Here is a 19,440-nt window from a genome sequence, read left to right as displayed (position 1 = left end):
ATGAGTCATACAAATATTTTATCAGTCTCAAAATGTGATTAAAATTAATATTCAGGTCGAAATTTAAGTTTAAAAAGTGGAGTTGTCCATCTCTGAAACTAACTCATGGAATTGTCAGTTTTTGAAACCAAATGAAGCCATATTTAAAGTGAAATTGTCTGCTTTTGAATCTAAGCCTCTTCTAACTCGATTTCAAAGCAAATTTACGTAAAACAGTACTTATTCATCTACAAACTGATTATGTAAACAACCAGCCATGTTGGATTCGCGATGCGTGATGGGAAAAGGTGGTACGAATGTCGGCTTCTTATTGGCTACTGGAAAAATTGTCCTAATTTGAAACGAAGTCATAGTGGAGTTGTCTACGTTTTGATTCTAAAGCGCACAATTAAGTGCTATTTTCGCTCTGTTCTGTCCGTTTTTTAACTTAAATTCTATGAGAAACAATATCTCTAAGTCTAAAAAAATAGAGTTGTCTAACTTTGATACTATGCTCCTCATTTATTGTCGATGGAATTGGTGAGGGCGAACAGTACATTGCAAAATAAGACAGATGATTCACTAAAGAACAACTTGATTTTCGCCTCTTTCCCATATTTCTATCTATCTATCTATCTATCTATCTATCTATCTATCTATCTATCTATCTATCTATCTATCTATCTATCTATCTATCTATCTATCTATCTATCTATCTATCTGTCTGTCTGTCTGTCTGTCTGTCTGTCTGTCTGTCTGTCTGTCTGTCTGTCTGTCTGTCTGTCTGTCTGTCTGTCTGTCTGTCTGTCTGTCTGTCTGTCTGTCTGTCTGTCTGTCTGTCTGTCTGTCTGTCTGTCTGTCTGTCTGTCTGTCTGTCTGTCCACCCACCCACCTATCTCGTAGTCTTCAACCTATTATTTGATGTAGTAATTTAATTTCTAATATTTCAATATTTCTGTTTGTAGTTAGTCTTGCATACCTCTCGAAGTCCCTTTAGCCGTTAATTATAGCTTGCAATACTGTATAATCATTTTGTATTACAAGTTGACATAGAGCAGATAATCCTCGCCTGAATCCACTTGTCGATACTCATTTTGTAATCGGTTAATTAAGCCTATCGGAATGGACATCATCGCTACATCAACACCCTCTCTCGTGCTGGGAAAATATAGCAACAATTGGGGATCGCAGCGATATTTTCCCTGCGGCTGATTATCGACTTCCAGCGTCTTGTCTCCGAAACATTCGGTACGTACAATTCAGAGAACGAAATCCTTCCGTCATTAATTCACCCACAGGTGTCTTTGTGAGGCTCAGCGTTGTTAATTACTATCGTCAGATATACCAAATCTATGTAATTAATTTACCTTCTGGAGATAAATTTAATTTCCAACTTTGTATAATAAAAAAAAAAAATGCAAACGTTGCACATACAGAATAAATTGCGCTCGAGAAAGCAGGTACATTGCAAGGGATCGAAGTTCCATATTTTGCTCATGATAGATATAAATGTGTACATTTTAGTACCCCTGTTCTGTTTTTTGTAACTCTCGACTTGTATAGAATGATACAGTACGAGTAATAAAAATTATTTATTTATGCAGTTTTTTTAAATATGATGGCTGCTGTTTGATAAATGCAATGAGATGCACACAAAACAAATGATTATATCGGTGAAACAGTTGAATAATGTTTTTTCCAAAGCTACCTGAAATTATTCCGCCCACAGTTTCACTCATTTATCTGTTATAGCTATATTTAATTTATAGCATAAACAAAATTAACCATTCATAGCTAAAACAGGACTGAAGGCATAAAAAATATTCATTCGTTCATAGTTTTCTACCCAAGGGCAGCTATTTCACTGCAAACCCAGCATTCTCCAATCTTTCATATTTCCTACATTCCATTTCATCTCTGCATACACGAGTATCTTAATTTCGTCTATCATCTGGTATCTTCTTCTGCTCCGAACTTTTCTATAGTTAGTGCATCTTTCAGCACACAGTTTCTTCTCAGCTAGTGACCCAACCAATTCCTTTTCCTCTTCCTTATCAGTTTCAGCATTATTCACACGTTCCATTCTTCTCCATATCCACATTTCAAATGCTTCTATCATTTTCTTTTTACTTCGTCGTAATGTCCATGTTTCTGCACCAAAACATGTCACACTCCACATAGAACACTCCACTAGTCTCTTCCTTAAGACTGGTTCACAATAAACCGGGAACGGAAACGATAACGAAAACGATAACGGAAATAATGTTAAAATAGATATATTTAAATGTGATCATTTACAATTAACTATTGCGAATGCTCACATTTAAATACATTTATTTTAACAATATTTTCGTTCTCGTTCTCGTTGTTGTTTCCGTTCCGGGTATATTGTTAACCAGCCTTTAGTCCTTTTCCCGGATTTCCGTAGAATATGGTGCTATTTTTATTAAAGATTCCTTTGCCATTGCTACCCTCCTTTTGACTTCACTATTATACTCTATTTACAAAATAAGTAGGCTGTAATATTATGAAATAAAATATGTACATCTTAATTATATAACTTTTAACACTGTATCACTTCGGAAAACGTATTATGTGTCTTTCTCGTGTTAAATTTACATTACCTCGTTAACATGTTTCAGCCTGTTATCGGCCATCTTCAGTACTGGTTGTTGCTGGTCTTGGCGCCTTTTCTTTGCGTTTCTTGTGGGGGTGTGTTTGTGTAGTGTAATGTGGAGTCAAAGAGTGTGTGTGTACTGAAATTGAGTTGTGTGCTGAGAATTTCATTTCGATGTGTTTTTGTGTGACATCAACACAGACATGGAAATTCTACACATTCAACCAAAAAGCCAGAAACTATACTCACACTAGAACAATACGAAATATATGGACGCACAAAAACACATCAAAGTGAAATTCTCAATACACAACTCAATTTAAGAACACACACACACTCTTTGACTCCACATTACACTACACAAATACATCCCCACAGGAAATGCAAACAAAAGGCGCCAAGACCAGGAACAAACAGTTCTGAAGATTTCCGATAACATGCTGAAACATGTTAATGAGGTAATGTAAATTTTACACGAGAAAGATGTTTAATACGTTTTCCGAAATAAAATATCTTCCATTGCAGTACAGAAAACACTGCAAAATAGTGTAAATAATGTTTGATTAATGTAGGGCTACATTTCTTATCACAGTGTAAATAGTAAAAATAGCGTATTCTAGTTTACCTACATAGCTACATAATATGAAATATTAATGTAATTGTTAAAGTGGTCCATGTTTTACTTTGCCCATCTTGACCCAAAAGGAATCGCGTGATCGGACAGAAGTACTTCGCTTGCTAGATGCACGCACTTCATCCGATATAGTAAAAACTCCGTGATACTTAACCTTGTAGTCCCCTGGGAGAAAGTACAGTCACTATTTATTACATTATTCCCCTGAGAGTTTGAGAGTTTGTGGCTTATTAACGTGGTATCTCCGTTCATTGCTTCCTTATCTCAAAATACTATCATCTATACTACTTTCTCCCAGTAGATCTGAAACACCTGGTATATAGAATAATAGAGTAGAAACATGAAAGTGCCTCAATTGTAGCATGAAGAAAACGTTTAAGTAATAACATCATACAATATGATACATTTATCCAGTTTGGAATAGTCGAAAATGTTTTAACGTAATGAACATTATCCCTTGTGTTTTGTACTGTTTCGCAAGTCATGTTTTTTTGTCCGCAGACTGCAAATACGTTGCAATGCTCACGGGTGCAGTGATGTTCAAAACGCAAACAGAATATCAGGCTTTCTCATAGACTTGGGAATCCTAGTGTTGAGACTGGTCAGACGTAAACCAAGAATAAACTGCAAATACTGTTTAATGACTTTATCTTTATGCATATGTGTTTTCCATTCTTACTTCGTTTTGATAGTTAATGCAGGTTAATTTTACCCAGGAATATTTGCATGGGAATTGGAATATCTACGTTTGTTTAGAAGTTTGATGTCTTTTTTTCTCGCATAATAAACAAAATTATACAAAAATGGGTACAATTACTCTGTCTTCTAGTATAATAACCTCGAAGAGTAACGATTAAAATTGGCATACTTCGATGCATGTTGAATTAGAAAGACGGATTAAAGATTTCGCATATTTGACAACTTACCAGTGTGAGATGATAAATCTGTTGAATTACCACCAATCAAAGCCATCTTTAACCGCAATATCACAGACTTTATATTGTCACTTCTGTCTTTTATCGCTGATGCTTCTACAAGTCAATGAAAAACGATGTAACCAAATTCTTAATAAACTCAAAAATAATCAACAATTTCAAGTACACTAAACAATTCTATTTTTACAGAATGTTGCCTAAGCCACAATTACACTCGAAAAAGTTATTGAAGTCTAAGCTCAGTTTAGAGTTTTAAAACTATATGCTCGCAATTGTAAATTATTTCTCATTTACTATAATCTAACATTTATCTACCTACTTCGGCACACATATAAATGACAATTTATAGTCATTTTATTCACAAATCTGCGGCTAAAAAATTGTGGTTTGGGCAACTTGGCACTGAGTGACTCAATTATGCATTGAATTAAATTTCCATAATTGTATAAAGCGATGGTTTGGCCAGTGTTCTACGGCTCGGAAACCAAATCACTGAATAGTAAACATTATTAATACAACAGAAAGAGCACAAATTGAATTTTTAAGAAGTGTAGATGGATATAGCCTATACGCAGCGATGAAATCAAGAATATTACAATCTGGAATTAACTACAAATTGTAAGCCTGACTAAAAAAAGTATCATAAAAGAAAATAATTCCATTAACATAGCCAAAGAAGGAGTAACAAAGAATATGTAAACAGTGTTCGGCATATAAACTTAAAGATCAAATAAAAATAGAACGTTCTCGAGGAAGCTCTGAAAACAAAGTTGACACATAAATGTCTGTTTCAGGGGAACGGATTATTATGGTCTAAACCAGTGGTCGTCAGCACTTGCTTAAATGAGCAATGGGTACGCGGTGCCGTCCCATGTGCACTGTCGTGCAACAGGGAGAGATAGAGATCATACCCGCTAGCAGCGTTTTCCGCGGGTAAGAGAGGCTAGCCCCAGCGTGCTCTGTGCTGATGACCCCTGGTATAAACCATACCTGCACAAACAGCGCTCAACGAGCGCGCGCGCTCCTTCGGAGCGGGAGAGCCGTGTTTACCGCTCGCTGACAACGGAGAGGAAGATACGTCAGAATGACATAGACTTGCTATAGGTAGAGGAAAGGCAAACGACCACTCTGTTATCTAGTGGAGTGCATTGTGTAGGCCTATTCTCAGTAACTGTTTCACGTTGCTTACCTACTGCTACAGTACAGTATGGAGGAATCTAAAAGACGGAACATAACATTTAACGATTTAAAGCTCGAACTTATCTTCAATGTGACCTAAGGGCTAAAGATCGTTTGAATAATACTACTTGCCTGGTTAAGTTTTACAAGACTAAACATTAACAATAATATCCACGACTACACAGGCTGGTGAAAATGATTGCTATGTTTGGCTCTACATTTATATTTGTGAGCAACTGTTTTCTGTAATCAACTTTAATAAAGGCAGACATCAAACATCTGTAACTGATGTTGCAGTACGATCAGTAGGCTACTGTTCCTTTCAGCTGCCAACAGCATAAAACCTCGTTTTGATGTACTGATAAATAAAAATATAACAATGATATTGCACATTTAAGTAGCTATAGAATTTCTATTATTTCTGTAAAATAAATATTTCTTTATTAATTAATAATAGTCCAAGATAGTTTTGCAAACACTGAACGGGAATTCATTTCATAAACACTCGTAATAGTACTTCCTTTTGTGTATATTTTGTACGAGATTACCCCTTCTTCCAGTCCACCCTCATACAGAGCGCAGCTAATATCTGCATTCCGCTCATGAGCTGTGAGTCGGCTCGGAGAGCGCAAACCTTGTGCAGGCCTGGTCTAAACATTCATGGGGAGCGAGGCTGTTAGGCTACCCAATCATTCACAGAATAGGAGTGGTAAGCACAATAAGCCTCAGGCTGCAGTGTAAGCCTTTGGGTCCTTCCTGCGTACAAGAGGAAGAAAAATAACATGGGTGGTGGTGATGATTAGTGATTCAATTCACAGTTTTCACTTCAGTGACTCGTGCGTTGTTTGTACGTGGCCTTGATCCGCCAGTTCGAAATGCACCGAGTATAGTTATTAATCGCTTTAGTGGGTGTAAATTATGCAAAATCTTAGATTATACAGTTGGTATAGCTCCATATATTGAACAAAGATTTATAACAATATTTTCTTCTATTTGAAACCGTTTAGACAGATAAATGTATTTTCTGCAGCTCCTGTGCTTCTGTTAAATTCAATAGCAATAATGTGGAGTTGACGAACTTACATTATAAGGTCACTGTGTGCGAACTAATAGCCAAATGGACCTACATTATTAAACAATTGCTATCAGTGAGTGATTATACGTCAATTATAATATTACTGTATGTAATATCCATAAACGACATTGATGGATTTTCTGTTCACAAGCTTCATAATAATTTAATCTCTGTAGAACCGTGGGCAAAGTTTAATCCTTATCAGTAACGTTTTCCGTGATGTACAGTTCCCGTATGTTCAACATTGTTGCTATTCCACGAACATATAGATTATAATCTGCTCAAGGAACTATTCAGATGCAAGTGTAACATAAGAGATAATTTTAATTTGAACTTTTCGTTCATTGAACTGTGCTTTATCATCTGTATAAGTATGTGATGTTATATTTTTTACACCCGCGATCTCCAGATTTCAATCCGGCCGACTTTTGGTTGTGGGGTTACCTTAAAGAAAGAGTTTTCCTAACACATCCAACAACCCTAAAGATGTCATCTCACAAGAAATCACCAATATTCCAAGACATTATCTGCAAAATGCCGTGCATGGTGTCACAGTCAGAATGCTGTACGTTGAATAAGAGAACAGCGGACATCTTCCCAATGTTTTGTAAACCCCGTTGTTTGTCCAACACTGTGATGTTTTTGTTTTTTCCCTATCTCAAATATTATAATATTTATAGGGGATTAATATTTGAACTGACTTTTGAAATACCCTATATTTTAGGTTACTGTTTGTCTTTTTAGAAGTAACGAAATTAATATCAAGTTTGTTTGTCTTAAAATGGTAAATAATAGTTGAAAATATAACATTTCTAATGCCAATAAAACTTCACACTATATAATTAGTAATTCTTTAGACCAAGACAGTGTCAAGCCACAGAACAGTATACATTATACATTAAAATATAAATTTGTAATATAAAATAATAAAAATTGTATAATATATTTCATATTTTCATTAAAGATGTACCAGGAAAATTAATTATATCTATGGAATCAAAATTTAACTTTTTCTGTGATTTGAGGATTTGATCAAACATTCAACTTGCATTATCTCAAAAGTGTAAAAATGTGGCTTGGCTCTTTCTTGCCCGGACCCCCTCATTTGTCTGCCATATGAAGACGTCTCCCCTATATTATTTTACAGAAAGTAATAGCAACGAATTTCCTTCGTTTAAACATCCTACCAGCTTCGGAATTGTGTGCTTTTATATGAAACAGGAAAGAATCGTAAAATGTAACATTCAAACTGTACTGGCTCCTCTTTTAGTGGGGAGTTACATCTTTTGTGAGGATTCAGTAACAAAGCTTGCTCTTGTTCATTTAGATGTTGCTGGCTTTCTGAAAACGCTCTCAGCAAGTTATTGAGGAAGTATAACTTGTTTTCTGCTTCACAGAGTAATACCTATTTGGTATCTGGTTTTGTTTCTTGTGTGTGTTAAAACTATTTCTGGAAACATTTGTTTGGATGAAGACAGTGCCTCAGTAAGAGAATACAAATAACCTACTCATAACTGCCAGCGTGTATGAAACTGTTAGTATCCTTACAACCAAATAATTCTTAGTAGCCATTACCGGTACGCAAGTATTAAAATATGGAACGTGTCGTACGTTATTGTATTGGAAGAAAGAGTTTTAATATTACTAAAAAGGAATTTCTTTAATTGCCCTGCCCACATTGCTAGGACAGTCATGTAAAATTAATTTGGAGGCAGTCATATGTTTGTTAAAATTCGACTATTTTCAGTACCGCATCGCCTTAAGACATAGCTATCAATATGATAATTAGTTATTATAATAAACATCTGTGGATAATTTGAACCTAATTGGACTTACACTTTCTGAGAAAGGGAACATTCAAGATTCCAAACCCCATTTTGACAAAAACAGCGAAAAAGTTAAAATTTTTTATTTGGTACTGGTTAGTCTAACTTCAAAACAAGCTATTTAAAAAAGCGTAAATAACTGCTTTATTAAACCATATATATTAGTGTTGTGTGATTTAATCGATTAATCTGGTCGATTAATCGATCAATTTTTGTTGTAAGATTAATCGATCAAAATATTTAATCGAATAATCGGGCCGATTAAAATTAATCGATTGTACTTGATATTATTATTTTTAATGCAAGCTCAGACTAAAAATTCCGACAATATTCATCGTCTTCTTCTCTTTTTAAAATTTTGTAACCCGATTAAAATAGGGGCCGTTCTGCTGTTTGACCGCTGTACTGTTGCAGTTCCTTTACTGAGTTTGTTGAAGAAGCTTGTGTTTTTAGTTTGCTAAAAAAAATTAGATTTCTGTGGTCTGTCAAAAGTGAAAACTCTGTTATGTCATATGAGAATTTGAGAGGTAAACTCGGTGAAACGTTTGAATTTAAATTTAATGATCGTGGAGAAGCGCTTGACAAAAAAAAAAAGTTTTGCTTCTTCTCGTGTTTAGTGATGCAGGAAACATTATTACTATACTGAACATAGAGCGGCACTTAAGGTATATGTACACCCACAAAACGCAAGAAATGATGAAAAATTAGAATTTTCAAAATATAACTATTTTAATAGAGAATTTTCTCCCCTTTAATTTGATATAAAAATTTTTCGATTTATGCCTTATGATTTTTCAGATAAGTCCCATTTTCCAAAATGCTGCATCATCAGCCACGGTCACTTATTTTTCGAGTTCATTACTTTTGGAGTGATCTTCGTAACAGTCAATCCCCTCGTCCGGCATTGCTTGTAAAATAAATTCTTTCTAGTCCCGAAATAGATACATAGATATCTGGGCATGATCATTAGATTGAAAAAACTTTTTTACATAATGAAATAATTTATAATCTTTTACTGTTAGTCATAAAACTGTACATTTGTGTGTCAATGATGTTGTGCGTCATTTTAATAAGAGTCCAAAAGAATAAATTAAAATTCTGAGGAGGATGGGCATAAACCCTGGGACAAACACCATCGCAGGATTTGTTGCATCAATGGAAATAGCGACAAAAATGCCCAAAAAAAAAGATTCAACACTTGAAGTTAAAACAAGGAGGAGGTATTTGAGTGGCAGAAAGAAGCTGAAACTGGACCGACATGAAGCTGCTTAAGGGGTGACATATGATGATGGAGTCTTCTAGGTTCTGAAAGTTTGTGGCTCATTTCCTGTAAATAGTAATTTTAGAATATTTAATTCTTTCAAACATGATATCTCAGCCCAATGTGGTGATACCAAGAAGATATTGATGTCATTTTGAAGCTTGAAATGTCCCCAGTGCCTGACAATGAGTAAAATAACATTAATATAATTAATACTTATCTATGGATTTTTTACATGATTTATGCAACATAAAATATTATTGTAAGTTACATATATGGTATTATTTAATTAATGTAAATAAAAATAAAAAATTGCTCTATGTCAGGCACTAAAGAATAGTTTTAGCTATAAAACAGTGAAAAAACTGTGGCTCTATCTGAAAAACTGCATGAGCTATCATGTTTCAAGTTGCGTGTCAAAATTATAAACAAAATAATTTTTATAAAGAATTTAGACATAATTTCAAGGGATCTGTTCACTTCATTCTCTTTCTGGTACTATACTCAATTATATAAAAATGTTACAGAGCAAAATTATACAAAACAAAATTTTTTGTATGTAAAGGTGTACATATACCTTAATTCGAAGCATGTGAATGCACTGATATGCCTAAAATCATGGATGAAGCAGTATTAAAGTCTTCATACTTTTTTTATTTGTGTTTGTCTCAAAAATCCCCGGAGAAATTGACACAATAAATTATAAGCCTACATAATAAATATGTTAGTAAATAACTAAAACATATTGTTTTCTAATATATCTATATATTTATATAGATATACAATATTTTATACTTATGCTTATCACCGAACACAAATTAAATTTAACAATAATTATGTATTACAATATATAAAATTTTTTTCAAATCGATCAAAGCTCGATTAATCGATTAAATTGAAATAGGTAATCGATTAAATAATTTGAGTGATCGATAGCACTAATACACACACATACACACACACACACACACACACATATATATATATATATGTATATATATTGTTTTACAATAGAAAGTGGGAAATTTAATTTAATTAAAAATTTAAAATATCATTTTTGGTTGTATCCATCTCCAGCTTTCCCATAATATTTTGTTGTGAATTTCTTACAGATATTAATATCGATTTATTATAATTTCAGCTGCCTGAACCGCGCCGACGTCATCAAAGTATTTGACGGGCGGAGCTCCTCGGCGCCGGCCATCACTGTTCTCTGCAATGAGGGATCGGAACTCGAAGTTCTATCGACGGGGCCGGACTTGTACATCGAGTTCGTGGCCAACTCGGAGTGGCCGGGACAGGGCTTCAAGGCAAGCTTCCAGTTCCAGGCCATAGATGCCATCACCAGCGACAGCCCATCCACTGGTAAGTACGTTTATTCTTATATCAGTGTTTGGTCACATTTAACACTGGATAGATAAGCAGTAACTTTATTCCCAAAGCTGTGAAAAGGGGTGGACTGTGCTCCTACGCGCTTTCCTCTAAGCTGCTTGCGTCATGTTAGTGGAAAAAAATAGAAAAAAAATTATCAAATAAATTTTACATTTCTAAGAAACATAAAACATAACGTTATATCTTTATGCTCGGCCATGCCGAAATGTAGTAATTATATACCTGATAGTAGCCCTTTAATGCACCTCATTAAAGTAAACCTATTCATTATAATTCAGTTGTTCAGTCAATGAGAAATCACCATTGTACCATTATGAAACCGCAAGTATAGATTATTCTCGGATATGCAATCGAAAGACAATTAGCGAAAAGTCACGGAGGCTGGAAATGCAATACTGTCGCAGAGGGTTATGTTCTGTTACTATAATAATTAGCGTTAATTGTAAATAATATTCAAATAAATTCAATTTGTCATCACGTTTTTCAATTCTAAATCAATTTCCAGGTTATTGCAAGCCTAATGTTGATGTTATTCTCTAGATTATATCAAGGTCAATGACATTCCTGCGCTCGTTTCATAAACAAACTTACTCGCGTCTTAATTACTATCATTATAGGCTCGTTGCATAATGTACTATTTTACTTGAGATTGCACACTTGATCTCAAACATATGAAAAGAAAATTCCTAGCCTTTTAATAATGGCCTAGTAATTTAATGAACACTGGGGAACGGATTGTTATACACTTAAAGGTAGAGATGATGTATCAAATAGGCTACTTGATTGTTTATACATGCATAACAGTTGCCAAACTAGATAAAAGTTCAGTCAGGTATAAACAACTGTGGCGATTCAAGGCTGCTTGACGTTTGGGACTTCGGGAGTGATCAATCTCGACGTCTCGAAACACTCACAAGTAGTCTTCACGTCAACGATGCGACGTAACACAATATTGTCGTACGGGTTTTCGGCTTTGCAGGCGCTGATAGTCTTGCTTTCTCGATCGTTGTTCATCTCTAGTTTATTTTTCACATAAATGCAGACAGTGTCAAGTCAGGTGATGCAATGTTTGAAATTGAACGGAGTGTAACAATTAGTTCCTTTCTTCACCAACTCTAAAAATAGGTTATAATCTATTCACCTACACAGAGTTTTTGTAGGTAGTTCCTTTCATTACCAGTCGATAGAGCTATCTTAAAAATATAAGAAAAAATGTATAACTCTTATTATTAGAGGAGAAAAATTCGCTCCGGCGCCGAGGATCGAACCCAGGTCCTTGGTTCTACGTACCAAGCGCTCTCACCATTGACCTACGCCGAAGTCCAATCCACAGAACCGGATCGAACTCATCTCCTCCGGTGTTTTTCTCTTTGTGGCCTGACTCCAAGTTGGGCATGTATTTTGACATTTTATATTAAGTCAACTACCATTATACGAAGAACGCAGTCAGTTGAGTGACTTGATGGCCGGGATTCCACAGTAATCTGTACAGTAATATGCACTGTTGCTAGAAGAGTCTACGTAAAGATTAGTTTTTGGTCCTATAGAATATATCTGATATGGTCACAATTAATATTAATTCGCTCCGGTGCCGGGGATCGAACCCGGGTCCTTGGTTATACGTACCAAGCGCTCTCACCATTGAGCTACGCCGAAGTACAATCCACCGGAACGAATTTTTCTCCTCTAATATCAATTGTTACCATAAAAGATATATTCTGTATGACCAAAACATAATAATCTTTACGTAGAATGTATAACTCACTTTACCAAAAACTGTCACTTACAAGGGAAGGGTTTCGGCTCGAACAGGAATTTTTGGTTAAAAATTTGTACATAGGCTTACCTCACAAAGGTGATGAAGACCGCAAAAGCATTCATTTGTGTAACTCTGCGTTTGGTTGGTATTGGTCAATACACTTCTTTAAAAATGTACATGAGGATTTTCTATAAAATGCATGAAACAGCATGGAGCAGAGCAATATGCACAACACACAGAAGCAACACCTGAACAGTCTTCTGGACCACACTCCAGTGCTGAAAAATCAAATGCTACCTGAATTACATTTTTGAAGTCCGAGACTTGTTCAGGATTCACGTAACTAGCTGACTGCCAGGAATACTGAAGCATAGGCCAGTACACTGGAGCAGACAACTGGTTATGAATAACAGAGTGCATTTTCATTATAAACACTCGATTTTCCAGATTATCAGCAAGAGTCCTTATGCAATCTGTTATCCTCCGAGCATATATTTTGTATTGTCTAAGTCAGGCCTGCACAACTGTAGCTCTGCGACTGCTTTCCTGCCCTTTCTTACCCCATCTACCTTTTCTCCCTTTGCGGTCACGGCGTTCTAGTTACGCTCGGCTGCATCAACATTCATTCTCGGGGCGGAAGTCGATCATCCCCAATAGAAGTGGAGTGAGGCTGACGTCATAGTTCCCCTGCTTGGAAGTTGTGCAGGTCTAAGGAAATAGACATCCAGAGGCTGGAAATATTTAGTTTTTTTTTTAAGGTTGAATGATCATACATTCCATGTCTTAGCCTTGGAATGATTCATTTATTAAGGTTGTGTCCTTGTGCACATTCAATCACTCACACAACAGTGTACTTTTTTGATTAGCTGCAACATTATCAGTCAGAACGTTGGAGAAAAATGTTCTTAAATGGGCCCTAGACATTTTACCACTCGCACTAGCTTCTAGGCTAGGCTAGGCTTACGGGTAAGGTGTCCCATCCCCTTAACTTGTGCAGTGCTCTCCCCACCCCTCAACTTGTACAGTGCTCTAACAGACAAACCACACATTACACAAACGAATGCTTTTGGGAGCTTTACAGAGAAGTAAAGATGGACCTGTATACAAATTTTGGATACGAAATTCCTGTTCGAGCCGAAACCCTTCCCTTGTTAGTGCCTTTTAATTCTCACCGATTTATTTATTGTAAAGCTGTTTTGTTCTTCTACATAAGAAAGAATTTGCGGATTGTCACGTTTAGTTCAGGATACGACAATGAAAGCGTTACAAAATAATAGCGATATAACTGAGGATGCGAAAGACGGGCACGGAGTAGAAGGATGACTGTAATGGAGTTAATAGCAGTGGGGATTCAGTTGGGGAGAAAACTGGACGCAGTGAAAGAGAGAGAAAGGAAGAGAATTAAAGAGAGAGAACAAGAGCAATGGAGGGGGGCGGTGCTAAGTGACTGAATTAGCTGGTTGGTGACCGAGTGAGTCAGTTATTGAATTAGTGAGTTTGTGAATTAGTGGCTTACTGAATTGATTTAGTTAGTGACTGAGTAAGCAGTTGAGTTATTTACTCAGAGAGTGACTCTCTGCATTCTTGGCTTCATATTGAAATGTTTAGATTGTTGCTTAAGTTGATGTTACTAACTTGGAAGTGTTAGTAATTTATGAGAAAAGTAAATATTTAGCCCTTGTACTTGCTATTTGGGAAAAGGAAATTGTATCAGAACAAAGGAAGGAGTACATATTTGTACCTACCTTTGAAAAGGAGGACAAGACTAATTATAGTAACTTTCGAGGAATATAAATTTTGTTGACGTACAAAATTTTTGTCCAACATTCTTTTGAGAAGATAAACTCCATATGTAGATGAAATTATGCACTATCACCTTTACTTTTTAACTTTACTCTAGAGCAGTCATGTCAACTGATGCCCATAGGCGAAAGCGCGCGCTTTAGAGCTCAGGAGAGCCTGAGCGCTTTACAGCGGAAAGAAAAGAGACAGACGAAAGAGGTAGTATATGTCGCTTGGTCGAGCTATATACAGGGATGACCAACACTGATTCAATGGATAAAAGGAAGAGAACATATTAAAACTGTATCCATGTTAATTTTTAGATATGTCTGAGAAGTATAAGTGCATTATGAGAATATAAGTTTTAATTTTAATGCTCATTTTTACAAGCTTGCTTTTTTATTCAAAAGGAATATTTTCTCAACTTTTTTTTTACAGAAAAGTGAAATTTTCAAATATGTTTATTTAGCATCCTTACAGGTACCGAAACAATCTTTTCGTAAATCTAATTTATCGTAAATACATATTACTGAAGATAGTGTAATGAAAATTTTGAAAATAATCGTATGGAAAATGTTTGTAAGGAAATGAATTAACAAAGCAACTATTGTTACATCATAAACAAAAGATATGTGCCCATGTGTTGTAAAAACCTCAGCTCTATAGCTTGGGAAGATTTTGAGAAAATAATTTAATATACTGATGTTAGGAAGTTGCGCACCAATATCACCTTAAAAGCATGATGCGATAATAGTTTTGTTAAGTAACATTAGTTAGGCCTACAGTTAAAACATAACACCTAGGTAACTTTGCTTTGTACTATAATATTGTTTTGATTAGTTTAGTGATTACTTTTATAAGGCTAAAGATATCATTAATATCAGTTTCAAACTTACCATGTCATACTCAATCTCTTTCTTTCGGATATCACTTTCCTTATGAATGATGTGTTTCGTTCACTTTGTACAATATAGTTCTAGGTACTATGGAATTTATGTGGAATTCATTCATTCATTCATTCATTCATTCATTCATTCATTAATTCATTCATTCATTCATTCATTCTTTGATTGATTGATGTGAATATTCCTTCTTAACTCTTTATTATGTTATTAACTTTAAAGCAAAACTGCAACATTAAGAAATTGGTGTTAGTACTTTTGTTTTACAGACAATATAGATAATATCAAACAGAAAAAAACCACATAAAAATAACATAAAATTTCACGTTCCGTTTGAAGTTTGTACAACACTGTGTTCTTAAGCCAACAGGCTGCTTATTCATACATATAATCATTCCTCATTTCAAGGTCAGAAAAATGCGCTTCCTTTGACATCACTGCTCTAGAGTATGTCATTAGGAAAGTTAAGGATAACAGAGAGGGTTTGGAATTGAACGGGTTACATCACCTGCTTGTCTATGCTGATGACGTGAATATCAGCGTATTCCGAATCTCACCGCACCGGTGGACAACAATGACGTCACGCTGCAGCGAAATAGGAACAAAACTGCTGGAAGGATCGATGGCTGTCATGGCGACTGTATAAGTTGTTGTCTGTGCTACACTAGCAAAATTTTGCGAAATTTCCATACTGCCATCTCGTTCAAAGAAAAGAGACCATAGGAGCGTATTCCGACTCTCACCGGTGAGCAATCCGATGGCATCACGGTGTTCCGAATTCCACCGATGACGTCATTGATGCTCCACCGGTGTCGCACCGGTGCCATCAACTTGCAGAGGTGGTGGCCGCCATCAGTGAATCTGATTGGTTCTTGTGTAGGGCGGGAATTAGCAGACGAATGACATCGTGCACTATTGTGTCAAGGCGGTGTGTTCTGCTGTATTGTTTGTAATGAGCACAACGTAAAAACAATATGTTAATGGCTTATGAGCGAACATGTCAACGGACCAGTTATTACTACCGGTTCAAGAAATAAATTGTTTATGCTCTCTTTTCTTTGAACGAGATGATAGTACGGAAATTTCGCAAAATTTTGCTAGCGTAGCACAAACAACAACTCGTACAGTCGCCATGACAGCCATCGATCCTTCCAGCAGTTTTGTTCCTTATTTCGCTGCAACGTGACGTCATTGATGCCACCGGACCGGTGAGAGTCGGAATACGCTGTAGGCCTAAACAATTTATTTCTTGAACCGGTAGTAATAACTGGTCCGTTAACAAGTTCGCTCATAAGCCATTAACATATTGTTTTTACGTTGTGCTCATTACAAACAATACAGCAGAACACACCGCCATGACACAACGGTACACGATGTCATTCGTCTGCTAATTCCCGCCCTATACAAGAACCAATCAGATTCACTGATGGCGGCTGATGGAGCTATTAGGCCTACAGCTGATGGCACCGGTGCGACACCGGTGGAGCATCAGTCACGCCATCGGTGAAATTCGGAACACCGTGATGCCATCAGATTGCTCAGCGCTGAGATACGGAATACGCTCTATGTTAGGAGAATTCATTTTATTTGAACCACCCTTCTTGAGAAATATTTCATAATAACGTACTATAGTTAACAAAAAATTCGATTCGTCTTGCCACTTTCAGTACTTCCTTTTCGATACTGCTATTCTTCTATCGGTACTAATTGAAGAGTCCACTGCAAGAATGATGGATGTCACTTTCTTATCGAAAATGAACCAAGACTGTCAATGCATAGCTTAAGACATATAGAATGTACATAGAGAGTTATATGGCATTAACACTGATAGTCATTGTCCAGTAATGATTGGAAAATCACAGTTAAGCTTTGAGCGCTAAGCATTTCAAACTTATTGCTTCTCCTGAAAAATGTATTCCAAATGACATCCATCATTCTTGCAGTGGACTCTTCAATTAAATATCGAAACCCATAATCGAATCCAGTTATAGTTAGTATCGCAAGTAAAGTATCGATACCTACTTATATTGATAGTATCGCAACGTCCCTAGACAGGCATATGGAGGTCATGAAGTGCTTACAGGTAACATGCGAAAAAAAATGAATAACAAATTCCGCGTGCAGATGTTTGCAATCCACATCTTTGTGGGGCTTGTGTCTACAAGTTGTGCTCGGCGCGTATCTGGCCTCCGGCAGAGTTCCGGGCTGTTTTAATTTCCACTAAATTGGTTGCACATTATCAGTGGAGCTGAGTTATGAAAACAGAGGCCCTCCGAACTTCATAATAAAACCGCACCACAAACGAATGGAACATATCCACAGCGCCTTGTTCAAACTGCTCTGCGGATGAAACTTGTTTTAAAAATATTGATGCACGTAGTTTTTAATCAGTTTTCCGCCACTGTTAAAAACATACGAAGCCAATAGCGTTGAAAAGAACCCTTTTCATAATAAAAAAAAAACTTTTTTTAATGTTTCACTTGTTTGAAAAATATACAATACCACACACTGTGCTGGAAAGCTGGGTTCTTTTGTTTCAAGGGATTCGGTAGGTATCCAGGTCGTCATACAGTGTAGCGTTTTAGCAAATCAGGCGTGTCCGATATTTCTATTTCCTTCCCTGCTTTACCGTGTATATCTCTGGTTTTGGACGGAAGGATGAAAAATGTGTCAATAATTTATTCAGCATTATTGCAAACACATTAATGGTAGCGGGTAGTGATTAGGAGTCAAAAATCGGATTTTTTATTTTGTGTTTAAAAAAAGTACAAAACTTGCTCTTTAAAACAATAGTGCCTATATCTCTGTAGGTAAGCACTTTAAGTGGTCTGTTTGAATTTGGCGGCAGATTTAATTCATACATCCTTATTTTTTAAAATGCAGTTTTTCGTAAGTTCATACATAAGCTTAAAAACATAATTAATATTTCAAGCACATAGTATTATTTGTTAATTTATCGTGGAGACAATGGATGCTCTCAAACAGGACGCTGATAACTAGCATTAGCAATGCAGTACACATTTCATTGATTACTATATCTTTAGGTCAACCATGGGGAAAAATGGCTCCGAAGGGCTACTGCACTCAAAGTCGCCTTACCTCACTCCACCGACCCTCTCCTCCGCCTGGTACTTCTCTAGACACGCTTCATTCAATGGCGGGTATGGCTTCGATCTCGGGACGTCAGTTTCAGGAAGAGTGGCAGAAAGAATTTTTTGTTACTTACAAAAAGAAGAAAGTCTGTTGCTTAATATGTAGGTTTAGAATTGCGCATATAAAAAAACGCTTCAGTATTAAACGCCACTTCGATCGGAAGCATAAAGCGGACTTCGGTGATCTTACAAGTATTTATTTACAATTTTAAAAGCTATTTTCGTAATATTTGTGAAAAGATACAAAACAAGATATGTTTATGGTATTTTCAGGATTTAGATACTTGTTATTTTATTAAGTATCTGGAACTGAACTTATTTAAAACTTTGAGTGCATATTAGGCCTACCTGATGCTTCCTCTTTCCGAGAAAGATTTTCAGAAGTAACCGCAATGGACAAGGAGATGTGTCTGTTCAATAATCCATTTGTATTTGATGTTACCCAAGCAGCAGAGCCACTATAGAGAGGCAAACGAGCACGCAGGTAAAGTGTTTAGGAAAAAATGAATTAAATATCTTTAAATACTTACCAGAGGAGCAATTCCCTAATCTGCGCACATTTTCAATGCGTATTGTATCTGTATTTGACTCACCTTACTGCTGTGAGCAGTTTTTCTTTTCAAAATGAATATAACCAAAAGTATCTCCAGGTCTAGGATCACAGACATACATTTAGTTTCAGTATTACGGTATATCCTTTTTAGTTAATAATAAGAAATTTCGAGGGCAATCAACAACAAAAAAAAAATGAAAACCAGCAGTATAGGCCTGCAGTAGTATTTCATTTCATCCATATCTCATATATTTTGTTTAATATCTTTTAAAATTAAATGACAGTGGAGCCTCATTTTACTTTCTTTAGTATTTATAAAAAGAAACAATTGATTTGTTGATCATTATATTGTGTTTAATATGTTTTCAAGTTAAATGACAATGGAGCTTAGTTA

The 19,440-nt window shown here is 35.9% G+C and overlaps 1 protein-coding gene across 1 annotated transcript in view; it reads left to right on the top strand.

Moving 5' to 3' along the window:
- Window positions 1-19,440, top strand: part of LOC138711652 (procollagen C-endopeptidase enhancer 1-like) — a 1,452,145-nt gene that overhangs the window by 1,358,466 nt on the left and 74,239 nt on the right. Inside the window, exon 7 of the mRNA XM_069842784.1 lies at window positions 10,648-10,871. Coding sequence (XP_069698885.1) covers window positions 10,648-10,871 — 224 coding nt within the window. The remainder of the gene's footprint in view (window positions 1-10,647; window positions 10,872-19,440) is intronic.

This window comes from Periplaneta americana, chromosome 13 (genome assembly GCF_040183065.1).
Source record: "Periplaneta americana isolate PAMFEO1 chromosome 13, P.americana_PAMFEO1_priV1, whole genome shotgun sequence".
NCBI lineage: Eukaryota > Metazoa > Arthropoda > Insecta > Blattodea > Blattidae > Periplaneta > Periplaneta americana.
This window is presented reverse-complemented; position numbering and strand designations above follow the sequence as displayed.